This window comes from Schistocerca americana, chromosome 1 (genome assembly GCF_021461395.2).
Source record: "Schistocerca americana isolate TAMUIC-IGC-003095 chromosome 1, iqSchAmer2.1, whole genome shotgun sequence".
NCBI lineage: Eukaryota > Metazoa > Arthropoda > Insecta > Orthoptera > Acrididae > Schistocerca > Schistocerca americana.
Window position 1 is genome coordinate 1033522589 of NC_060119.1, and position 26475 is coordinate 1033549063.

Genomic DNA, 26475 nt, shown 5'->3' on the forward strand with positions numbered 1-26475 from the left:
TCGTATGCAGTCCTGATTGTGGCGCTCACTTGAAGGCGCCAAACACGCATACGACCATCATTGGCACCAAGGCAGAAGCGACTCTCATCGCTGAAGACGACACGTCTCCATTCGTCCCTCCATTCACGCCTGTCGCGACACCACTGGAGGCGGGCTGCACGATGTTGGGGCGTGAGCGGAAGACGGCCTAACGGTGTGCGGGACCGTAGCCCAGCTTCATGGAGACGGTTGCGAATGGTCCTCGCCGATACCCCAGGAGCAACAGTGTCCCTAATTTGCTGAGAAGTGGCGGTGCGGTCCCCTACGGCACTGCGTAGGATCCTACGGTCTTGGCGTGCATCCGTGCGTCGCTGCGGTCCGGTCCCAGGTCGACGGGCACGTGCACCTTCCGCCGACCACTGGCGACAACATCGATGTACTGTGGAGACCTCACGCCCCACGTGTTGAGCAATTCGGCGGTACGTCCACCCGGCCTCCCGCATGCCCACTATACGCCCTCGCTCAAAGTCCGTCAACTGCACATACGGTTCACGTCCACGCTGTCGCGGCATGCAACCAGTATTAAAGACTGCGATGGAGCTCCGTATGCCACGGCAAACTGGCTGACACTGACGGCGGCGGTGCACAAATGCTGCGCAGCTAGCGCCATTCGACGGCCAACACCGCGGTTCCTGGTGTGTCCGCTGTGCCGTGCGTGTGATCATTGCTTGTACAGCCCTCTCGCAGTGTCCGGAGCAAGTATGGTGGGTCTGACACACCGGTGTCAATGTGTTCTTTTTTCCATTTCCAGGAGTGTATTTATTTACAGCTCGAAACATGTATTTAACATGCATGGGCAATGTTATAATAATTACATTTACATTATTGATACACAATATAAGTAGATTACGTGCTATTAAGTAAAATATCATTTAAGTATATTTAACATAGCATTCCTGAGGTCAAATCATGTCAGCACCATACTGTATGGGCACTTCAATATAAGCCATTTTTTTAACTCGTTTTTAAAAATTCTACCAGAAAGCTGTTTCAGGTTGTTTGGCAGAGAATTATAAAATAGTGCTCCGTTAATGAATGGGGTATTTGTTGTTAGATTCAATCGTCTGCTCACCATATGAAAGTCTGATTTTTGTCTTGTATTGTAATCATGGATTTCAGTATTCCTGTTTGTCACTTTTTTGTATAAATACAAGTAACAAATGAAACTAGAGCAATTTTAGATGAACCCATTTTGACTTATGCCTAATTTTTATTGTTATTGTTTTAAACAACATGCACTTATTCTTTTACTTGTGTGGGGGTAAGGATACTGTGGATTTATCACATACTGTCATCATATCTCGTATACTTATAACACAATTAGTTGCCTGTTCACATATAGATTTGAGGGATGCTTAATATTGAAATTGCCAGTTGTGTCAACATGGAGTTTTAATCAAATATTTTTTATTTGAGACATCATATGTTTCTTTATCAATCAGGCTTCAGGAGTAATTGTGGTTTTTAAAGACTTAATTTGATATTTGTAGAGGAAGCTTTAAGTTGTCGACAGTCACATGCAAAAGAGAAGGAAAACTCACTAGCTTTCTTCAGAATAAATCCTTTTTCAAGCTAGAGTACACACATACTCATGTATGCACACATGCTTGTGCTTCCACATAGTGCCAGTTGAATTCACAATGTAAGGGTTGCAGTCTGGCAGTTGTATGACGGGGCAGGGTCTGTGCTGGTTGCGATGGGTAGAGGGTGGAAGAGAGACGGGAGGTAGGAAGAGGGGTTGGGGATGAGTAGCTAGTGGCTTAGAGGGAGGCAGCCAGTTTGCTAGCAGGGAACGAGGGAGGAGTATGGGCTAGGCTAGGCATGTGATGCATGGGTGCCGGAGACAGTGGGGAGCAGTGCGCATTGAAGCTGATGTGGAGATGTGAATTGGGAGAGCATGATAGGACAGAAGAAGGGTTAATGGAGATTAGGGCCAGGAGGGTTACAAGAATGAATTATGAATTACAAGGACAACTCGTATCTGTGCAGTTCAGAGAGTTGGAGGGCCAGGATTGTGAAGCAGACATTTAAATTGAGCATGTTGTGTGTTACGACTGAAAGAACACAGAATCAGTTGTTGACCTATGTTTATTACTCATACGACAAAAATGAAAGTCCAATTCACAAGCCAAGGTCTGTTCAGATAAACAGTGTTCAGGTATTCCAGCCAATGTAGACAGTGAATGATAGAGTATACCAAAACGCTAGTCCAGAATTCAAAGCGTGGTCATAACTCTTGATCGTTGGCATGGGTAGGATCCTAGCACAGTGAAATGAGATGAACTGGCTGTAGCAACTTGTGTGGTCATTTAAATAAGGCCACTCTTAGTCTTTGTGCCTGTGTGAGCATGGCGGTGACCAAAGTTGAGGCTTTCTTCGCCCGTATCAAAGGTGGCCTGTCTGGCCAGCTGGCGAGTCTTCCCAGCATGCTGTGGCTAGTGTTGTTGTTGTTAATTTGTTTGCCAGATCAGTTGAGGAAGTCATAGTCAGACACAATGCTGTCGCTGCTCAGACTGGCTTGCTTCTCATATCGGGCTTTAATTTGAAGTGGCAGTCACCATGCCCCTCCCCCCCAGAAGGGTGGAATGGGGACCCAGGCCCTGGTGACAATTGAAGTGCTGTTGGATCCACATATGGGTGATGTCCATTTGCTCTGGCACACAAAGATGTCCCCCAGTGCTGGGTCATCCATGGCCTGCAGTAGCTGCCAGCCAGCAGGGATAGGACTGTAGAGCCAGAAGTGTCCTGAGTGGAAGTGTCAACAACTCCTAGAAAGTGCAGCTCTGGGTGCAGGGACAGGGTCACTGAATGGTGGTGAAGGCATCTCCATCTCTGGAGGCTGCTCAGGAGGCAGGCTGGCTGATAGGAGACAGTTGCTGGGAGTCAGCAAATGGTGATAAAAGGTCCCGCACGGCCTCCTGGCAGAGATAGGCAAATTTTGCTTTGCTCTCTGTTGGATATTTTTATATCACTGGGTAACGGATCAAAAATTTTAGTTGCATCAATTTTGTACTCAAGACAACCTTAATGTGGAGTAATGAATGTAGTTTTCCTTTTGAACTATAGTGGATTATTTACAACAAACTTCATGAGTGAATAAATGCTCAGCTCCTTAAACAGAGCTACAAGATGACTGTAGACAGGCACCCCATATTACTTTTACAGCACATTTCTGAGCAATGATGACTTTCTTAAAGATGAATTACCCTAGGACATTATTCCCTACAATATTATTGAATAAAAATATGTAAACTTACTGGTTTCTCTCTTCCAAAGGTTTGCATTGATTCTAAGTGCAAAAGTGTCTGAACTAAGTTGTTTTAGTAGTTCCAAAATGTGCTTTTTCCAGTTTAAATTCTCATCAGTATGGACACCTAAGAATTTTGAAGTTTTCACCCTATTTATTATTTCCTCACCAAGTGTCACATTTATCATTGCTGTAATATCTCTAGATGTGCAAAACTGAAAATGGTGTGCATTTTTAAAATTAAGAAAACCAGACAATGATACTTTTAAGAAGTTGTTACCATTTTTGCTTCTATATGTACGCTAAGATTGATCACAATGCTATTGCCATCTGCAAAAAGAATTATTTCTACTTGTTGTGTATTAGATAGAATATTGTTTACATATATGAGGAACAATGGAAGACCTAAGACTGAGCCTTCAGAAACCCCATATGTGATTTCTCCCCCGTCAGAATTATGTCCTTTGTTGGATTACTAAGTACAACTTTCTGCTTTCTTTTGGTTAGCTATGGCATTATCCATTTGTTGGCTATACTATCAATCCCATAAAACTTCAGTTTATTTGGGTGAGTACTGTCGTTCTCAGAGTTGAATGCCTCAGATAGGATGTGGAAAATACCAGCAAGTGGTATTTTATTATTTACTGCTTATGAAATGTGGTGAGTGAACATGGAAATGGCATTCTGAGTAGAGCAACTCTTCTGAAACCCAAACTTTGATTTGCTGAGGACATTGCTGCTGCTAAGGTGAGATATTATTCTGGAATACATCACCTTCTGCAGGATTTTGGAAAATGGTGTCAGCAGTGAAACAGATTGGTAGTTATTGACATCTCTCCTGTGCTCCATCTGAAGAATATAGTTCCCCACATAAGTACAAAGAATTTAGTAAGTACATCACAGTTTAAGTTACAGAATTATTGTGCAAGAGAGAATGTCATTTATACAGTTACTAACCAGATATTAAAAAGCTTACATAACAAAATATCAACAGTTGGTATTTTTTGTGATCTGCACAAAGCATTGCTTTCATGAAATTGAATGTGTTACAAACAATTTGTTTGAATCATCTTCTGCTTTCAAAAGGTTATTCCTAACCTCTGCAACTACAGCTTCCTCTCTTCATCAGTTCTCTTAATCTCCATGTATGAAGAACATCCCATTTCATTGATCATCTTTTGTATATAGGATGTTCTGGATCATCCCTTCATTTTCTTCTCTATGATCTTACCTTCGAAAGTGTTTTGTAGAAAAATATTGTGTCTAATTAAGTGTCCAACGAGTTTTGCTTCACACAAGCCTATAACATTCAGTAGTTCTTTCTTCCTTTCCATTTGCTGTAGAACTACCTCACTCATTTTTGTCAGTTCAGCGAGTTATTGTAATTCTCCTCCAGAAACACATTTCTCTAGCTTCAAGGCAAGCTTTCTCCTGTTTTGTTAATGTCCAGGTTTCATATCCATATGCCAGGACACTCTGGCCAAAGGTCTTTAAAAGTATCTTCTTCTTCTTCTTCTTCTTCTTCTTCTTTTTTAAAAAATGTGCAGAAGCTGATATACTTGTTGAATATGAATGTTCTTATTTTGGAAATTGTCATTATTATCTTGATTTCCTCGAGACATCTACTGTTTTCCTCCACAGTGCTGCTGAGACAGTGAAATTCAGTTACTCTGTTGAGCTGCTCACTGGCAGTTTTTATGTCAGTCTTACCACTATAGTAGAACCCCTCTAATCTGACCTTGGATGGTCCGTCACTCCGGTTAGTCCGACCATGCTCAGGCTCGCAAGCCTGTGCCGACTTGTTACTGACTGGACGCCTGTCGGGCCATTGTTGGGGTGTCTATCGCTGTGCATATTGTTATACTGTACGTTATTGTGCAGTTTTATCCTTTGTTGGGATTTTAAAAAAACGTCGTCGTTTGCTTTGTTCTGTGTTCTGTACAGTACTGATTACTGTAAATTCATTGTGTGTGCAGTTGTCTGTTTTTTCAACATGTCTGTATTCAAACGTGAAAACGTAAATGAAAAATTTGCAGGGCTACAAAGACTAGGCGAAGGAGAATGGCACCAAAAATTGCAAAGGAACTGAATGTAGGTGTTACTACAATTAAGAATTGGAGGAAGAATCGGAAAGACATTGAATCCTATACAGTTACGATTGATGGTAAAAACACTCTGAAGAAACGCAAAACATTAAAAAAGCCTAAACTTCAACTGCTTGATAACGCATTGTGGATGTGGTTTTGTCAAGAAAGAATGAAAGGAACTCCAATATCTGGGCCAATTCTCAAAGAAAAAGAGAGAGTTTTGCACAAAAAAACTGGAAGCTGAAAGTAAATTTGCTGCCAGTGAAGGCTGGATTGATTGTTGGAAAACTCGTCCTGGTGTCCGATTTGTTTCTATTTCTGGTGAAAAAGTATCTGCCGACGCTGCAGCTGCTAGCAGTTTTCTGTTAAATTTCAATAAATTGTAGAAGAAAATGAACTGTTACTCTACCAAGTGTATAACATAGATGAGACAGGGCTGAACTTTAAAATGTTGCCAACAAAAACGCTCACAACTTCAAATGAATCCGTGGTAGGAACGAAACCTATAAAAGATAGAATAACAGTCATTTCTTGTAGCAACGCAGATGGTACCCCCAAGCTCCCCTTGTTCGTCATTGGCAAATCTAAGAAGCCAAGGGCATTCAAAAATATAAACTTATCTTCCTTGCCGGTTTATTACCGAATTCAAAAACATGCTTGGATGGGCTGCAACCTTTTTAAATCCTGGTTTTTCGACGAGTCTGTGCCATCGGTCGAAAAGGACTTGAAGCAAAAAAATCTGCCTGTTCGTGCTCTACTGCTGTTGGATAACGCACCATCACATCCATCTGAGGAAGATTTGGTGAAAGGGGACATAAAAGCTCTCTTTCTGCCTCCTAATGTGACCTCACTCATCCATCCAATGGATCAGTGCATTATCGAATGGTTAAAAAGGCCATACCGCAGACAGTATATCACCTCAATCTTGGAAAAATCTGAAGGAGGTCATATTTTATTTGAGGCAATGAAATCCCTGAATATCAAAGATGCTATCTACACAATCACTGCAGCATGGAATGAACTGAAACCTGATACACTGCGGAAATCGTGGTGTAAGCTTTGGCCACAAGTTATGACTGAAAATGAGCATACCGAAGATGAGCAAAACAACGACGCACTGGAAATCGTTAAAGAGCTACAAACTTTGGAGCCAAACGTCCCTGCCAATGAAGCTGAAGAGTGGATAAACGAATGTGACAAAGACTGTGACACTTTTGAAGAATTCAATGACAACCAGATTGTTGTCGCTGTTTGCCAGGAAACTCTGAATGAGGACTCGGATGGTGAAGACGAACCCCCCACCCGGATTTCACACAACGATGCAAAAAAACGCTTTTGACATCGCCCTTCAATACATCAAGCAGAATCCAACTTCATCTCCAATGGACGTTTTGTGAATAAAAAAATGGAGGTACACTGCAGATAAATCTAGAATGACATCTGCTAAACAAAAATGTATCACTGACCTTTTCTTGAAGTAATTTGTTTTCGTTTTTACTGTAAAAACAACGCATACAGTATAATCATTTCTTAGTTTATACGTACAGTAGTTTATTTCTTTGTAAAAAATTTCTTTTTATATACACTGCTATAAACATTTTTTAGTTTACAGTATATATCGTTTATACGTTATTAAGTACAGTACAGTACTGTAATATATTTGTCATTTTTCCTTTTAAAACCAATACATATTATAGTGCGGGAAGAAGTTTTTTAGTTAATATATTGTTTAACACTGTGTAAAAAAATCTTTTTATATTACTGTAGATTCCTTTTAGTTCTCAAATCGTTTAATTTTTTTGTACTAAATGTCTTTTTATGTTTTTTGCAATAAATATTAGATTTTTCAGATAATCCGACCTTTTTTCGTTCCGACCATGGTCCCGATCCCGAAGGTGACGAATTAGAGGGGTTCTACTGTACCTCCTTTCTTGTCTATAGCCATGACTTTTGTCTAATTGGTAATTATTTTTAGTTTCACCATTGTTAGCTCTTTATTTAAGACCTTAAGGAGTTTATTTAGTTATTTCTCTGATCCTTCCCATATTACAGTGTCATCGAAAACTCTGATGCAGTGAATATGAATACCATTAATTTTTATTCTCAGTTGTCTTTTCTTTCATTGTTGTTGTTGCCTCCTTGATGAACATATTAAATAAGTAAGGTAACAGAGAGCATCCTTGTCTTACTACAATTCTGATTTTTGCTTCTTTCTTGCTATCATTAATTTTCAGTTCACTACCTTGACTTTCTTATATGTACTCAGTCAAAATTAATTTCCTGCCCTTCCAGTCAAGGTGAACTTTGTACATTGCTTTAAATAATAACTGCCAGTCAACAAAGTCAAATCCTTTTTCTAGGTCGATAAATGCTATATAAGTTTCTCTGTTTACTTCTAATCTTCTTTCCAAAATTTGACATAGTGTCAATATTACTTTTCTTGCTTCTTTCCCTCTTCTGAAGCAAAATCAGTCATTGGCTTGGTTACAATCTTTGTTCTTTCTAATTCTCTCTTTAACTGTTGACAGAAATATTTTTATGCATGTGAAAGAAGGGCTAGTGTTCTGTAATTAGTGCAGTCCTTTGCATTTGTCTCCTTCATTAATGCAATGTTTCTACTTGTTGTGAAGTCTTGTGATATGGTACCCTCTCTATAACATTTAGATACTGCAGTAAATAATTTGCTTCTGATGTTGTCGCTGCTGTCTTGTAGGAGCTCTACAGAGAAGTCATCTACACCTGTTGTTTTATTTGATTATTACCTATTCAGCACAAAGAAGGACTCTTCTTTTGTTATCAATGATCCTTCATAGTTTTAATCAATTATTTTTTCATCCTCAGTATACTCATCTGAACGTCCAGTTTCAGCACCACTGCACAAATCTTTAATATACGATTCCTATCTGTTACTTATCACTTCTGTGCCAAATATCAGTTTCCTATTTTTGTCTCTTACTATGTTACTCTTGATTCTCTCTTTTTGTTCCAGCAGCTTAATTTGGAGAAAGCTTCATCTTATTTTCCATGTTTAAAATCAGCTTCTATTTCTTTGGGAATTTTTTCCAGAGTCTTTTCTTTTTCTGTAGATGGCACCTTGTTGTCATCATATTTTTTGTTTGTATTGATCAAGACTTTTTTCTTTTAGTCTATTTCTTTTGTCAATAAGTTTGAGCATTTCTTGGGTCACCCAAGGCTTCCTAGGCTCTAACGTCCTTATTCTTAATCGGTCTGTGACTGTATTTGTTGTATTTGACTTAGTAACATCTCAACTACTTTCTTCTCTGTTTGATGCTATTGTCACAGTCTTGAATTCCTGCAGAACCTCTGCATCCTTCAGTTTATATAGTGCCCATTTCTTTGAGTATTTCAGATAGAGTTTCATAAATTTGATATGGCACTTTGCCACAACAAGTGTATAGTCATTATCTGCATTAGCACTTGGGTATCTATGATTAGATTTCACTTGGTTCCTGCACCTCAGCTTTACTATTCCATGTTCAGTCATGTATCTCCCACTATCAACAGGTGTCTTCTCTTTGGATCTTCATAACATGTGTTTATTATGCCCATCTCACATTGTTCACAAATTCTAATAATTTCTCACCTCTTGAATTCACTGTTCCCAGCTTGAACTTACTAGTACATTTTTGGTTCTTTTGTATGTCTATTGACATATTAAAAGACCCCCTAAGACTAACATTGTCTTTGGTGTTCCATTTCCATTAGTTCTTCAGTGGAGTCATATGTTTTTTTTTTATTTTATTTCTTCATTGTTACTATTTGTCAATGGTAAGTATACTTGAGTTATTGTTATGTCCACTGGACTAGCATTTCCCTTTATCATTTATACCCTATCATTCACATGGTATATGTTTATATTACAGTATGCAACCATTACTTTGTTAATACAATAGATACTCCACTGTTCCCTGACTATTGGTTCTTACTGTCAATTATTCTGAAATCTTTGTATCTAAAGTCACAATTTCCAGCCCATCTTGTCTCAGGTAGTCCTAGAATGTCCAGTTGACGCTTTTGCATAGTCTATTTAACTTTCTCCAATTTTCCAAGATTTAAGTGTATTCACACATTGCATGTGCCAATGTTAAATTTATCATTTTCTTCTTCTTCTTCATCATCGTCATCTTCATCTTCCTGCTCCTTCTCTTCACAGATTTCATGGAATGATGAAGTGAGAAGCCTCACCACTGCTCATGCCAGACATTGGGCTTTGAAATCCATGATCAGTAAGGATACATATATTATTTTATTCTGCCTTAGTTGCTACACACAGGATATCCAGTGTATTGTTACTGTGGTAATTTCCCATTGCTTTCTACTTATTGATGCTGTTGGCCTTGGTGACTCATCTGCCTTTAGGGTTGATTTCCCATTCCAAGGGCAATGGGGTGCCCTATTTCTGTCTACTCATCTGCTCTCCAAGGAGACTGATGGCACTTTATAGAGGTTAAATCCTTGATTCTAGGAGACATTTGGTCTCCATGTACGTTGGCTGCCTGAAGCGTTGTGAAGCTCCCCACCAATAGGAGATGTAGGTGGGGTTTTCCATTCATTGAGGATGAGATCATGAAGCATTTCTCATAGCTCTCCAGTACTTTTGATTTGAATCACATTTAATAAAAATGCTAAAGATGATGCTGAATGATTCAAATAGTGCACACTTTAGTATCTGGAGAGAAATCGCAATTTAAGTCCCACAGGGTTGAGTTTTGGATACACTAATATTTTGTATGTACTTGAGTGACCTACAATTTTACATATATCAAGCAGACAATTTGTACTCCCTTTTAATTTTAAAAAACACAGTGTATTCAGGTACCTACAACATATGGAATAACCCCAACAGCTAATTTAAGCTGCTTTCTGAAGAAAAGAATCAAGTATGGTTCTCATAAGACGTCTTAAAGACAACAAAATTGTAAAAAAATTACAAAAATAATCCAATTATCATAGGCGAGAAAAGGCATAGTGTTTGAGATTGTTAGGACAGTCACGGTGAAGCAGGGCTGATTGCATTTTACAAGAAATACAGTGATGCTTTTGGATATGAACTGTCTCAAGCAAATACAGTGTTTTCTTCTTTTTGCCTGGACATATTTCGCTGAAGTTACAGCATCATCACTGTTTTCTTTTGTTTTAATTTTTGATACCACATGCTGTGGTTTTTGTGGATTTCTGTATTTTGCGTTTAGCTATCTTTATTTCACAGTATGTGATAGCTATAATTCAAAGTACACGAATCCATAACACGTGGTTACAAGAAAGAAAATGAAAACATCACTGATGATGCTGTAACTTCAGTAAAACATGTCTGGGTAAAAAGACGAAAACATAGTGTTTGCTCAAGGCTAGTAATATCCAAAAGCAAATTTATTGGATAGCCAACACTAACGTAAGAGTAAGCGTCAATCTGACTAATGCGGTGCTGTCTGAAGAAAAAGTGACTAAAATTGAAAAAAAATTCTTTGTGCAATATCTGAAAGAAGTAATTAAGATAACGAAATTAAACATACATTGAAGTGCCAAAGAAACTGGTGTAGATATGCGTTTTTAAGTACAGGGATATGTAAACAGGCAGAAGATGGGGCCGTGGTTGGCAGCGTCTATATAAGACAGCAAATGTCTGGTGCAATTGTTAAATCTGTTACTGCTGCTACAATGGCAAGTTATCAAGATTTAAGTGAATTTGAACGTGGTGTTACAGTCAGCACATGAGCCATGGAGAGCAACAAAGTGGGGATTTTCCCATACGACCATTTCACGAGTGTACTGTGAAGATCAGGAATTCGGTAAAACATCAAATTTCCGACATCGCTGCGGCTGGAAAAAGATCCTGCAAAAATGGGAGAAACAATGACTGAAGAGAATCGTTCAAAGTGACAGAAGTGCAACCCTTCCACAAATTGCTGCAGATTTCAAATGTTGGTGTGCAAACCATACAATGAAACATCATTGATATGGACTTTCGGAGCCGAAGGCCCACTTGTTTCTGCTTGATGACCTGCATGACACAAAGCTTTACACCTCGCCTGGGCCCATCAACACTGACGTTGGACTGTTGATGACTGGAAACATGTTGGCTGGTCAGACAAGTCTCATTTCAAATCACATTTAGTGGATGGACGTATAAGTGTATTGAGATAACCTCAAGAATCCATGGATCTTGCATGTCAGCAGGGGACTGTTTAAGCTGGTGGAGGCATGTGCAGTTGGAGTGATATGGGACCCCTGATATGTCTAGATATGGCTCTGACAGGTGACACGTATGTAGGTATCCTGTTTGATCACCTGCATCCATTCATGTCCATTGTGCATTCCAATGGACATGGATAATTCCAGCAGGACATGGATAATTCCAGCAGGACAATGTGACTTCCCACACATCCCGAATTGCTATAGAGTGGCTCCAGGAACACTCTTCTGAGTTCTGACACTTCTGCTGGCCACCAAACTCCCCAGACATGAACATTATTGAGCATATCTGGGATGCCTTGCAATATGCTGTTCAGAAGAGATCTCCAGCCCCTCGTACTCTTACAGATTTACAGACAGCCTTGCAGGATTCATGGTGTCAGTTCCCTCCAGCACTAGTTCAGACATTAGTCAAGTTCATGCCATGTCGTGTTGCAGCACTTCTGCATGTTCACGGGAACCCTACATGATATTAGGCAGGTGTACCAGTTTCTTTGGCTCCTCAGTGTTTGATAGCCTGCATTGATTTATGCAACAGTCTAGCACACACAGGGAAAGTCTACAATCTAATTGCTTTTTTTTCGTATTGCTAATATTAATAAATAATGCATTTAGAATAACTGAAAACTAATTTTTTTAGTTCATCTATGTTAAACGCACTGCGTAGAAGTATTAGGACATTTATACATTGTTGAAGCTCTACATCTTGATTTGATTTGAATTGATTTGATTTTGACGGGGAAGCTACAACAGCTTTGGTCTAACCCACCACTGCTCACACCGAAACCGAGTTTATTGTGCGGTATCTCTCCCTGTATATCTAGTAAAGCCAGCCAATGCCCTTAAATAGTGCAAGGAATCCGTTTACCACTTTTTTGTTAGACTAAATTTCTACAGGTCTAGTTGTCCCGAAAATTCTGTATCTTTTGCTCTACAGTGCCATGCATTCGAAGATTAGGTGTGATGCAGTTTCTTCACCCTCATCACAGATCCTACATTTAGGGTCTTCTTCCAATATACCCATTGTGTGTAGGTGTTTTTTTGAAATTCCCATGGCCAGTCATCAGTCGAGTTATGAGTTTAATCTCTTTCCTGTTCAATCCCAGGATTACAGAACTTCTTTTAAAACATGGCTTGCCATGTTTTTGTATATGGACCTTGGTCCAATATTCTGTGTGCTGTTTCCTAAGTCAGTTCTGTAGTTCTAGTTTGATCACAGCCTTGGTGATAATCAGGACAGGTTCTGGTCCAATAAATGGAGTCATTGCCCCCATCTTGGCCAATCTGTTGGCTTGTTCATTGGCTGAGTGGCCAAGGACCCACACTAGGTTTACCTTATTGCTTCTGCCTAGCTCCACCAGAGCCCTGTGGCATTCTCTAACGATCTTAGATCTCACTGCAGGAGCTGCCAGTGATTTCAGAGCTGCCTGGCTGTCTGAATAGATGTACGAGGGGCGTTTGAAAAGTCCGTACAGAGTCTGAGAAATGGCACCACCGGCACGTATCAAGGTCATGTTTGGTTAGTATCATCTTTGGAAAGAATGCACACCAAGTTTCAGGCATACTGGTCTATTTGTGATTGGTATTTGTGTGAATCAAGGAAGTCGAGCGATTGTCAAAAAATAGACGAAAAAGAATTTCATGTGGTGATTAAACATTACTTTATGAAAGGCAAAACACCTCAGGAGACTAAAGAGAAGCTTGATAAACATTATGGTGACTCTGCACCTTCAATTAGAACAGTTTATAAGTGGTTTGAAAATTTTCGGAGTGGCTATATGGGCACAAGTGATGCTGAACGTTCTAGACGCCCTGTGGAGGTTATGACTCCAGAAAGCGTTGATAAAATCCTTGATATGGTGATGGATGACAGAAGAGTTACGGTGCGTGAGATTGCTAGTGCTGTGGGCATCTCGAATGAATGGGTACATAATATTTTGCATGATTATTTGGACATGAGAAAGCTATCCACAAGATGAGTTCCGCTGTTGCTCACACTTGACCAAAAATTGAATCGTGGGAAGTGTTGCAAGGATGGTTTGCAGCTGTTCATGGAGAATCCGCAGGACTTTAAGCATCATTCCGTTACTGTTGATGAAACATGGATACATTACTATACTCCTGAGACCAAAGAACAATCTAAACAATGGGTTACCAAGGAAGAATCTGCACCAAAAAGGGCAAAGACCATTCCTTTGGCTGGAAAGGTTATGGCCACTGTCTTTTGGGATTCGCAAGGAATAATCCTCATCAACTATCTGGAAAAGGGTAAAACTATTACAGGTGCATAATATTCATCATTATTGGACTGTTTGAAAACCAAGCTGCAAGCAAAACGCCGGCGATTGGACCGCAAAAAAGTCCTTTTCCATCATGACAATGCTCCAGCACACACCTCAGCAGTTCTGGTCGCAAAATTAATGGAAATAGGATTCAAACTCATTTCACATCCCCCCTGTTCTCCAGACTTGGCTCCCTTGGACTACTATTAGTTCCCCAGTTTGAAGAAATGGCTGGTGGGATGAAGATTTTATTCAGACAAGGAGGTGATTGCAGCAACTAATAGCTATTTTGCAGACTTGGACAATTCCTATTATTCGGAAGGGATCAACAAATTAGAACAGCGTTGGATGAAGTGTATAAGTGTAAAAGGAGATTATGTCGAAAAATAAAAAAGGTTTACCCCAAACACGTAAGTAGTTTTTATTTTTGCACGGACTTTTCAAGCACTCCTCGTAGATGCTACAGTCCTTGTAGCACCTATGCATATTCTCCTCTACACATGCCCTGATTGCAGTAATTTCAGCCTAGAGAGATGATGCCTTCCAGTCTTGGCTGAACCCCGTACACCCCTGCCCCAATGCCTTGGTCTGATTTTGACCCATTGGTGGACCAAACAGTGTCCCCCATATGGTGCTGAACTGTTTTTTCCCACTGCTCCCTGCTTCCAATTATTTTACTGTAAGGCTTGTTGAAGCAATTGGGAGTTATTATATAGTTGGCTGGCATTTCCCCAGCCATTCCTATATTTACCTCACTCACAACCTTATTGTGTGATTCTGGATTTCCCTGTGAGATCCAGTTTTTATCAGTTTTAAGTCTGTATGCCCTAGGAGCTGCCCCCATCTTGACCCAAAGGTGTAGTGGAGGCATATACAGCATGGGTTCTGTCCCAGAAGTTGGTTTGCTGCTAATTCCGCCTACTATGGCTAAGCAGGCCAGTCTCTGAACCTTAGCAAGCTCCTTAGCTGCAACCCGCTGTTCTGCCTTCTTCCACCACACTATGGCTCCGTAGGATATCCTAGGTCTAACCACTGTGGTGTATATCCAGTGCATACCTCTGGGGCTTGGGCCCCAGTTTTCACCACAAGCCCTTCTGGTACTCACTAGAGTACCTTTCGCATTGGATCAGATACCCTTAATGTGAAAGGTCCGTGTTAGTTTCTCATCTAAGGTTACCCCTAGACACTACATCTTAGTCTGTATGTTTTCTTCTGTATTTTAAACACTACTATTTTCAGCAGCCTTCTTTCAGGAAAATTTGACATTCCATCTTACATTTGTCCTATGGTATTGCCAACAAGTTTCACCTTATACCAGCATCCAGAGATGTGGTGTTCCTTGAGGTTTCTTTTGAAGGTGTTCAGTTCCTTTATTCTCTTGAGGCTAGATGGTATACTGTTATAAAATAAGCTTCCTGCAATTGTAGGGTCCATGTCTGTCATTTTCAATCTTTTGCCGCAGATGTGGTAATTTTCTCTGGTTCTTGTGTTGTGGTCATGAAAGTCTGTAAAAGATGCTGTACAATTTACCATTAGAAGAAGTATTGTCTCATGTATGTATAAACTTGCTACAGTTAATATTTTAAATTCCTTGAATTTGTTTTTGCAGGATTCCTAAGATGTTAGGATATCTATACATCTACTGGCTTTCTTTTGAAGTCTTAGGAGTCTTTCTACAAGTGCATCTGCTGCACTGTCCCATATTGGGAAAAATAAGTCTTTAGTAAATTTCAAGCAAATTTTCTGTGTCCACTGTAACCAAATTTTTTCATAAAAAATATGTTTGTGTTATTTTGGAACAGATTCTATCATTGTGGTTTTCTCGTGTCAGAAATTTGTCCACGTCTATACCCAGAAACCTGTTACAGCCCAGTACATCCCCAATACACAGAGTAAGTTACTCTGTTCTGATGGTTCTGCTTGTTTCGAAATTTGTACACACAGTTTTTTTCCTGTTGATCAATAAGTTATTTTCTGTAAAATACTGTTCTGCCTTTAGTAAATTTCAAGCAAATTTTCTGTGTCCACTGTAACCACATTTTTTCATAAAAAATATATTTGTGTTATTTTGGAACAGATTCTATCATTGTGGTTTTCTCATGTCAGAAATTTGTCCACGTCTATACCCAGAAACCTGTTACAGCCCAGTACATCCCCAATACACAGAGTAAGTTACTCTGCTCTGATGGTTCTGCTTGTTTCGAAATTTGTACACACAGTTTTTTTTCCTGTTGATCAATAAGTTATTTTCTGTAAAATACTGTTCTGCCATTTGCAAGTTCTCACTGGCTCTTTTTTCCACCTCCTTTACTGAGTCACTAAATGCTAGTAAAGTTGTGTCATGGGCATACATGATCACTTTTTCATTTACAGCAGTGATCACTTTTTCATTTACAGCAGTGGACATATCATTTATATATAAGATAAAAAGCAGAGGTCCTAGTACTGAACCCTGAGCTACTTCATATTTTACCTGCAGAAAATCAGAGTAGACATTTCTCTCTGTATTTCAAGATTTATGTTTTATTTCAACACGCTGTTGTCTGTTTTCAACAAAGGTTTTTATAATATCAGCAGCTTTCCCTCTTATGCCATCGCAGTCCAGTTTCTGTAGAAAAGTTTTATGGCAGGCACAGTGAAAAGCTTTTGAAAGGTCTAAATTTACATTTGATACTTTCTTTTGATGATTCAATGCCTCACTGATGTGTGTTGTGAAGTTTGTCACTGCAGTCTTGGTGGATCTTCCCTCTCTAAATCCATGTTGTACCTCATTCGAGATGTTATGCTTCTCTATGAAGTTTATAAACCTATCTTTAATCACTGTTTCTACTGTTTTAGACAGAACAGGCATAATCGTTATGGGCCTGTAGTTTTTGGGGTCTCCTTTATCCCCTCCTTTGAATACTGGCACAACTTTACTTATTTTTAAGCATTTCGGAAATATCATTGTTTCATTTCTAAATTTACAAGGAATGCTAGAGGCTTAGCAAGCTGGCACAGTGTTTGACCATTTTTGCTGAGATACCATCCAGACCTTTTGTATTTTTATTTTTTAGTGCCCCAATTTTCTTAAGAACTTCCAATTCATCTCTAGGGAGGAGGTATAAACTCTCAGCCACTTTTTTGGGACTTTCTATCCTTTTTGGCACTAATATGTTTTGTTGTAGAAGTTTCTCCACTATATCTAAATAGTGCTGGTTGAAAATATTGCACACTTGTTGTGCATCATTCACTTCTTTTCCTTCCCTTGTCAACACTCTATTTGTATCTTTCAAGGCATGTGACTATTTTCTGTTTTCATTTATACAGTTCCAGACTGTTTTAGATACATTACAGGAAGATTGTATTTCAGATTTTTGGTGGCTGGCCTCTGCTTTTCTTATCATCCTAGTGTATGCTTTCTTTTACACTTGTAAGCCTGATGACTGACCTGACCTTTTCCTTTCTGGTATGTTTCAACAAGTTCAATCAGTTCATCTCTTGCCTTTTTAATTTCTGTGATGAACCATTTTTTGTTTGGTTTACCCATAACAGTTCTGCATATTTTAGGACAAGCTGTACTATGTGGTTTCTTAATACACCACAGAAAGATTCCCAGCTCTTTTCTACTCTGTCCTCTCTGTACATATCATCCCACTTTTCTTTTCTTTTTTAGCAAAATTTATAACCTGCTTAGATGTGTTTGTCTAAATTCAGCCACTACATTTTCCTCAGTTTTTTTGTGAGCTCGCAGTACAGTCATTTGTTCAAAACGATCTGAATCAACAGTATTTATAACCTGAATTATTTGTCTGTCAGTAGGTATATTTGATAGAACATGATCTATTAATGTGCTAGATGTTTGTGTATGTCTTGTTGGTGGATTTATTACATGAAACTAGAGATTGTGTGTCCTTATAATGTCTTGAAAACTTATTGTGCAGCCTCTGACTTTAAGCATTCTATTATTTAAGTCACCAGCTATTACTATGTAAGTGTATTGCTTTGTTACTTTATGCAGGAGTGCATCAATTTCCAGTAAAAATCTTTCAGTGCGTGAGCTAGGGGGTCAGTATATTCCTATTACAAGGCATTTTTCCACCAGGAAATTTATTTGTACTGTTGATTCAAAGCAAAATTCTGTACAGTTTGTGATTTTCTGTGAAGTGCAATTCGTTACTTTGCTGTCTACACATATTGCTACTCCACCACTTTTATGTGTGGTTCTGCAGTAATACGCTACGTTTTTATATCCCATGATATTGAAGACCTTTCATTTATTCTGCTTTAAACCATGTTCAGCCATTATGAAAATGTTGGGCACTTCAGCAGCTAATAACACTTCTGCTTCCTCTGATTTGTTGGATGCATATTGAACATTTTGAAGCAGTATTTTTAAATTGAATTTCTTTGAATCTATGCTTTACTTGTTATACTGGTCTTTTTCCCTACCTATGGGTATCAAAAATTTCAGTCCTTTTGTGAGGGCTTCCTGTTCTTGGTGCTTCTTAATGTGGGTCCAGGTGCTGATGCTACTGGCAGAAGATCTGTTGCTGTGTTTGCACTGCTTTTGCTGTGGATGCTGGAAATACTACTTCCCTGGACACTAGTGTGATGGCCCCCTATTCTAAAAAAAACTTCTTGCTTGTAATATAGAGCAGTTCTTTGCTAGTTTTGTTGAACATTTCACTCAACTGAGAAACTAGCTTGGCCTTTCCTATTCTGTGTAGGTGTAGACCATGGCTTGTGTGATCATTGCGGTTCATTTCACTAAGGTCTACCAATTGTATGTAGTTAAATTTTTCACACAATTTTTTTAACTCAGAATTATACAGTTTCATTTTTCATTTACACACGACCATATTGGCGGATCATATCCCACTGGACCAGTTGTGTTGACAACATTTGTATTAAACAGTTTTGGCAATACGCTTTGGAAACATCACAGGGCAGTCTTGTTTTCGTTTGTATACATTTCATTTCTGCCACCAATAATAATGGTGTGATCATTGTTTTTTAGTTGGCTTGTATCTGTTGCTATATTTTCCACCACTACATCTAACTTGACAGATGGCTTTACTTTCATGAAAACTGAATGTTTTGAATGCATACCCTCATGTAAGCGTCTGGTGAGGCCTTTTCCATGACTGTCAGTGTACATTTAGGTGCTTGCACAAAAACAGACACTAAGAATAGCCTCACCTATTAATACTGTAGGCTACAACATTAAAACAAAAAAAATTGACCTTCTTTATTCAGTAGTAAAGCTGTCAGCAGCTCATAAAAGAGGACATTATGGAAACACAGAAGTCTTTGATCATATGGCCCATAATACAAAATACCTGGCAGGTAGCAAAGTAAATTATCAGTCTTATCTGAAATAATTTTTTCAGGACAAGTCCTATTCAATATACAAATAATTAATTAATCATTGTTGGAATGGTTGTATGGTAGACAAAGATATTTACATTTTTGTTAAATTTGTATTTCACATATAAAATGAGTACTGGAAAAGGTTAACATGTCCATTTCATCTACATCTACATCTACATGGATACTCTGAATCACCTATATCTTTCTGTACAAGCTCTGATTTCCCTTATTTTATCATGATGATAATTTCTCCCTATGTAGGTCAGCATCAATAATGTATTTTCGCATTCGGACGAGAAAGTTGGTGATTGGAATTTCACGAGAAAATTTCTCCGCAACGAAAAACGCTTTTGTTTTAATGATGTCCATCCCAAATCCTGTATCATTTCAGTGACACACTCTCCTTTATTTCCCGATAATACAAAACATGCTGCCCTTCTTTGAACTTTTCCATGTACTCCACAATCCTGTGTGATAAGGATCCCACACCGCACAGCAGTATTCTAAAAGAGGACAGACAATTCTAGTTTAGGCGGTCTCTTTAGTAGAACTGTTACATTCCTAAGTGTCCTGCCAATAAATCACAGTCTTTGGTTAGCCTTCCACACAACATTTTCTGTGTGTTCCTTCCAGTTTAAGCTGTTTGTAATTGTAATTTAACCAAAGTTTAACAGATTCATTTTATCACTCATGTGGATGACCTGACACTTTTCATTATTTATGGTCAATTGCCAATTTTTGCATCATACATAAATCTTTTCTAAATCATTTTGCAATTTGTTTTGATCTTCTGGTGACTTTACTAGTCAATAAATGACAGCTGCTGAGATTGTCTCCTAAATCATGTGTATAGATAAGGGACAGCAAAGGGCCTAAAACACTACCTTAGAAAACACCAGAAAACACTTCTGTTTTACACAATGACTTGCCATCAATTGCTACAAACTGTGACCTCTCTGACAAGAAATCAAGAATCCAGTCACATAACTGGGACAATATTCAATAGGCACGCAGTTTCACTAGAAGCCGCTTGTGTGGTGCAATGTCAAAAGCCTTTCAGAAATCCAGAAATATGGAGTCAATTAGAAATCCCTTGTCAATATCACTCAACACTTCATGTGAGTAAAGAGCTAGTTGTGTTTCACAAGAACAGTGTTTCCTAAATCCGTGTTGACTGTGTGTCAATAGACTGATTTCTTTGTGGTAATTCATAATTTTTCGAACACAATATATGTTCCAAAATCCTGCTGCATATCGATGTTAATGTTATGGGCCTGTGATTTAGCAGATTACTCCTACTACCTTTCTTGAATATTCATGTGACCTGTGCCCTGTGCAACTGTCCAGTCTTTGGGTTTGGATCTTTTGTTGAGCGAACAGTTGTATATGATTGTTAAGTATGGAGCTCTTGCATCAGTATACTCTGAAAGGAACCTACTTGTATACAGTTTGGACCAGAAGACTTGCTTTCATTATGTGATTTAAATTGCTTCACTACTCTGACGATATCTACATCTACGTTACTCATGTTGGTAGCCGTTCTTGATTTGAATTCTGGAATATTTGCTTCGTCTTCTTTTGTGAAGGCATTTCGGAAATCTGTGTTTACTATGTCTGCTTTGGCAGCATTGTCTTCAATAGTATCTCCATTGCATGCAGAGAAGGCCTTGATTGTCTCTCACCATTTGCATACTTCACATATGACCAGGATCTCTTTGGATTTTCTGCCAGGTTTCGAGACAAAGTTTCATTGTGGAAACTATTGTAAGCATCTCGCATTGAAGTCTGCTCTAAATATCGAACTTCTGTGAAAGATCGCGAAACTTGGAGATTTTGCGTCTGTTTAAATTTGGCATGTTTTTTTCATTGTTTCTGCAACAATGTTCTGACCTAATTTGTGTGCCAAGGAGGATCAGTTCTGTCACTTGTTAATTTATTTGGTATAAATCTCTCAACTGCTGCTGATACTACTACTTTGAATTCAAGCCACATCTGTTCTGCACTTACATTATTAATTTGGAAGGAGTGGAGATTGTCTCTCAGGAAGGAGTCAAGTGGATTTTTCTCTGCGTTTTTGAATATGTATATTTTTCATTTATTTTTGGAGTATTTGGGGATTATAATATCCAATCCCAGTACGACAACCCTATGTTCACCCATCCCTTGAATGTAATACTTTCAAGATAAAGTCTTCTGTCTACTCTCAGTCTTAATAGTTTAAAATGACCTACTTGACTGACTATTTGGTCACCCTCTGACAATAAAAATTTCACTTTTACAACAGTTTTATGTCAGAAACTTTGTGCATTTCATTTTGTTGCATTTAAGCATTGATATGTTCTCTGAAAGCCTCCCCTCGTAAGGACATCATTTATAATAATCTAGTTTTTTGCCATTGGGTTGGATGTGTAGGATGCTGACGCTTGTGTTGTTAAAATGGCATTTTGTTTCATGCAAGTTGTGGCTATTGCTGATGTGCGGTATTTTTTGTTTTTTAGTGCTGCCAACTAGACATCCTTGAAACACTCCAAATACACAAACATCAAACAAAACAACCTGAATCCATCTTAAATGATAAAAATGACAGTATTTACAATAGTATCATCCCTGTTTTCAGCAACTGCCTACATTATTAAAATTTGCAGTTCGCGCACGCGCACGCGCGCGCGCACGCGCCCACCCACCCACCCACCCACCCAACCACCCACACACACACACACACACACACACACACACACACACACACACACACACACACACACACACCTTAATATTTACCATGACGGCCCCCAAATGTTCAAGGGATTGACCTCATTTAGAAATATCTCATCACACCAACAGCTTGTACCCCCCGTCAGCTTGAAACTGTACGTACATCAACTATTGGTGCAAATTGTTCATCCATCTGCATATTTTAAAGCATTAATCAATGTATTACCCCAACCTTTAGGCAGTTATTACATGTAACACAAATAATCTAAAGACCCCCTGCTTTGTAAAGTTTGCTCTCATACAATCACTCCTTCCACCCTCCCCCTCTCTCACCCCTCTCCTTTTCTCTTTCTCTTCCTCTCCCTCTGCCTCCAGCCTATCTGTGAATCTGTGAATCCCAACCAAAATGGTTAATTGTATATAATTTTACCAATGTAGCCAACATAATTATTGTACGTATGAGTATGAAATTTAAGCTATATTACCTTGTCAAAATTGGATTTATATACCACCTGAATTATTTATTCCAACGCATGCATTCGACACCTCAAACAAACATCTCAAAAATCCTATAAAAACTTTATTCTGTAATAATGTTGTTACGGTGTATATTCTTTGTACTTTGTGATAATGTTTTCTCTTCTGCTATACGATCCTTGCACCTAATAGTTTTCAGACACCATATTTGTTTAAAAAATATGACAGTATACATGTGATGTGTACAACAATGAAAGGAACCTGTGACCATTGTAGGTACTCTGTTTTACTTATTTCATTTTTACTGTTAGATATACATATAGTTTTTTGTCAAAAGAAACCCAAAACCATGTTCTGAAATAGTGTTTTGTTTCTCCACTAGACAGTGCGACAATTCCTCCAAAAAATCATAACACAAAACACACACACACACACACACACACACACACACACACACACACACACACACACACAAATGTCATATTAAGAGGTTTAAATCTTTGAAACGTGTTGTGGAGATAAATAAACAGCATCTGGTAACAGTAAACTTGTTGTTTCTTTTAATGTCAATAACAGTCACAGTAAAACCTAACCAAAAATGTTCACATAAAAAAAAAAAAGAAACAGAGTGTTAGTCAAAAAGCACTTTATTACTGTGAAATGATATAAAAAATTATTGAGATAGCTCACAGAATCGGTAGATGTGTCATTTTATAGCGACCAGTCTCAGGTTTGATTCACATAGTGCATCAGTACCCCATTCCTCACTAGGAGCACCAGTATAGCACACAGTTAAAATGGCTACTTTCGTTGGTGAGAAGTATGCTTGCTGTATGTTTTTATTTCATGAAGTGAACTGTACATCAACTGTTCAGTGTAAATTTCACACAGGATATGCTAAAGAACCTCCAAGCAAGCCTACAATTGACTCTTGGCACAAGTGTTTTGATGGAGTATACTAAGTAAGTGATCTTTAGACTCTTGTTTCTTTCCAGCATGCAGTAATTCACTTATCTAGCTCCAGGCATCCACATGTAGACCATACCATGTATGACTAAATGACTGAATTGCACTTATGTGCTCAGCATCAAGAAACTGGTTACTAAATGTCTTTTCATGCTACTTGAAGTATGTCACAGTCTTAACTCTAGTTTGAGAAGCATTGCTAGCAATTTGAACAGTGTGATCTTTGATTTTGTTCATCTTTGTTGCACTGTAACAGTACTTTTCCAAAGGGACATTGAAATCTTAGCCCGTTTCCCTCTTTGTTATAGAAGGAACAAAAGGTTATGGAAGAGCAGATGGAAGAGTAAGAGGAAGGTGAGGAGAAGAAGGTTTGTTCAAAACTGTCATGAAGTGCAATCTGCCTGATTAATTTTCACTGTCTCTAAAAGTGTCTTCGTTAGTGATTTTTTCCTTCATGTGCCTTCTGCTTATTGGTATTTCTGTTCACTTGTGTGTGTATCTTCATGTTATTTCAGAGTATACCCAGCAGCATTTTATTGTGTATGTGTGAAGCTGAATTGTGTTTTGCTATCTGTTGTCACTTTAAGAGTGCACTCAATACAAACTTTATCCTTTTTTTGTACATTGTTGTCAATATTTGTTTCAAGGGTACCATGCACCACGTAGGGATCATCCCCTGGGGCTTGTATTAGCACCTGCCCCTGTGGAGTTGCCAGTGCACAGTCGAGTGAAGAAAGTTGCTGCTGGGCGTGCACATCTTATTGTATTATCAGAGAGAGAAGGAGCTTTTACTCTTGGCAATAATGCTTATGGACAGTGTGGCAGGAGGATAATTGAAGATGAGAAGTACTCTGGGAGCCAGACAGTCCATTGTATTCCTTCCCTTGATGGAGCTGTGATTGAAAAGGTCTTTTGTGGACAAGATCACAGGTGAATAAATAATGTCAGAAACAATGCATCAATGTACCATTTTGTGGCCAGTCTTTCCTGCATGCCATGTTCTATTTTGATCCTGAATCATGCTTTTCAAACAGTCTGGTCATTTTGCATTACATTTTCAATTAATTTACTATCATTATGCTCACTTGTTCTTTTCATTTATCTGCAGTTCTAGTTGACAGCATGTCAATGAATTTATGCTGTATGTAATGTTTTGTAGAACATTGTGGTTCCCTCTTTTGCTCATTTAATTATTGTTTGATTCAAGAGAGCATGTACGAGGACCATCATCCCTAGTGTAGATAACATTCTTTAACCACTCTTTAACTGTTGACAGACAGATGTGGGTTATGAATTAGCATATTCACAGCAACTTGTAAACCTATTTTTTGTAAACTCATTTTCAGTATTTGTGTACACTTTGTTGGTATACAAATCATTGTGAAATTGCTGGGAGAGAGAGTATTACTGTTAGGTGCTGGATTGTCATATATTCTTGCATGGAAACTGGTTTCCGATATTTTGTAAATGCATTTCCACAAGAGTGTGCTTACTTTCCTTTGGGTGTTTGTAGTTTCAAATAATGAACTTTCCCCTTCACTCACATGTGAGTTGAACTAACTAATGACATTCTGTGTTGGACTTCTCTGCATACATTAAAGTCCTTATTAATTTACCCTGGCATTGGTAGTACACATTTAAGCAGATCACTGACAGTTCTTGCTACAGTGATGAGATTACAACCACAAGAATCTGTTAATAAACAGCTGATGTAGATCTGTAAAGTATTTTGTCAAATGGGGGAAACCTACTTTTCATGTTGCCCACAGTGAAGCTGCCAGGAGCATTCCACTTTTTCTCCATGTACTCCAAATATTGGAGGAATTGTAGAAGGTGTTATGCCGGAGCCAAGGTAGCCTCTGAGGGCCAGCAACCCATATTACACCACAGAGGATGGAGTTGTCTATGTCCAAGGCGTACCAAAAACACCATGATAAACACCAGCTATTTACATACAAGATAATGGAAACAGACATTCTGAGCACTACTTCCTGCAGGGGGAGATCGAGCCACGGCCTGCAGGAAGTATCACTATGCCAAAACCTGATTGGCTGGACACAGCTATTTAGGGGCTAGAACCAGCCCCAAAGTTCAGTTCACTCCAGATGCTGACCTCGTGGACTTTGATCACTGAAGATTATGTCTTCGTCTCTGAATTGGACTTTTACTAATGTGTGTGTGTGTGTGTGTGTGTGTGTGTTACCACAAACCTTTGTGGAAAATTTAGAAGTGAACTTTTTGTTTGCCTCAATTAGGAGACTTTTACTGGCATCGTTATTCTTACCTTTCTGTTGTTGTTAGTCATCAACCTTGTAAACTTACATAAATAAAAGTTGCGTTTCTGAAAAATTGCGAATTGTCAGTCACTACACAAGTGGCGAAGAGTTGGTGCCTGCGTGTGTCTTCCTCATGGCGGAAGTTGTACTTCAGCAGCTGGTCCAAAGTGTGCATGACTTACTACAAGGTTTTCAACAGTTTTGCAAGAAATCTCAGGATACACAGGAATGTTTATTTATTGAACTCTTGCAAAACCACCTGGTTCCACCACCCCTGCCGTTTCCCACTTTCAACGAGCGTGCTGAAGACTGGGAAATGTACAAGAAGCGGCTCCAACAGCACTCTCAAATCAACCAAGTTGTCTAAGAGGCTGCTCGTCATTACTGCTTTTTGTCCCGGAACCAGTCCAAAGTGTATATTCTCTTGACGAAACTCCAACCTCGACCTCCGGATTCTTTGACTTTCTCCCAGATTTGTGAGGTTCTTGCAGCTTACTACCGACGACAGTTCCACCTGTTGGCTGCCCGTGTCAAATTTTGCCAGTGTCGCAAGAAGGCTGTCCAATCCTATCGACAGTGGGCAGTGGAACTGCAAGGTCTCAGCTGGAAATGTCACTTCACCACACAATTCTCCAAAGAATCCTACGCGCATGAGATGGTCCGTGACCACCACATCCAGGACGCCCCTGACGCGGCTTTCCGGCGCGATGCCCTTAGACTCGATGATCCTACCCTGGGCCAGATCATTGGTCTAGCATTCAAGTACAAAGTCTTGCATTTGGAATCCTGCGCAGAAGTGGCAGCCCTCCGCAACCACGACACCT

The 26475-nt window shown here is 39.0% G+C and overlaps 1 protein-coding gene across 4 annotated transcripts in view; it reads left to right on the forward strand.

Annotated features, from left to right (window-relative positions):
- The window catches only part of LOC124616711 (RCC1-like G exchanging factor-like protein), a 155532-nt gene that overhangs the window by 53255 nt on the left and 75802 nt on the right, over positions 1-26475 (forward strand). For all 4 annotated transcript variants that reach the window (XM_047145071.1, XM_047145061.1, XM_047145085.1 and 1 more), the window contains one exon: positions 24023-24305. In XM_047145071.1, the coding sequence (XP_047001027.1) occupies positions 24023-24305 (283 nt within the window). The remainder of the gene's footprint in view (positions 1-24022; positions 24306-26475) is intronic.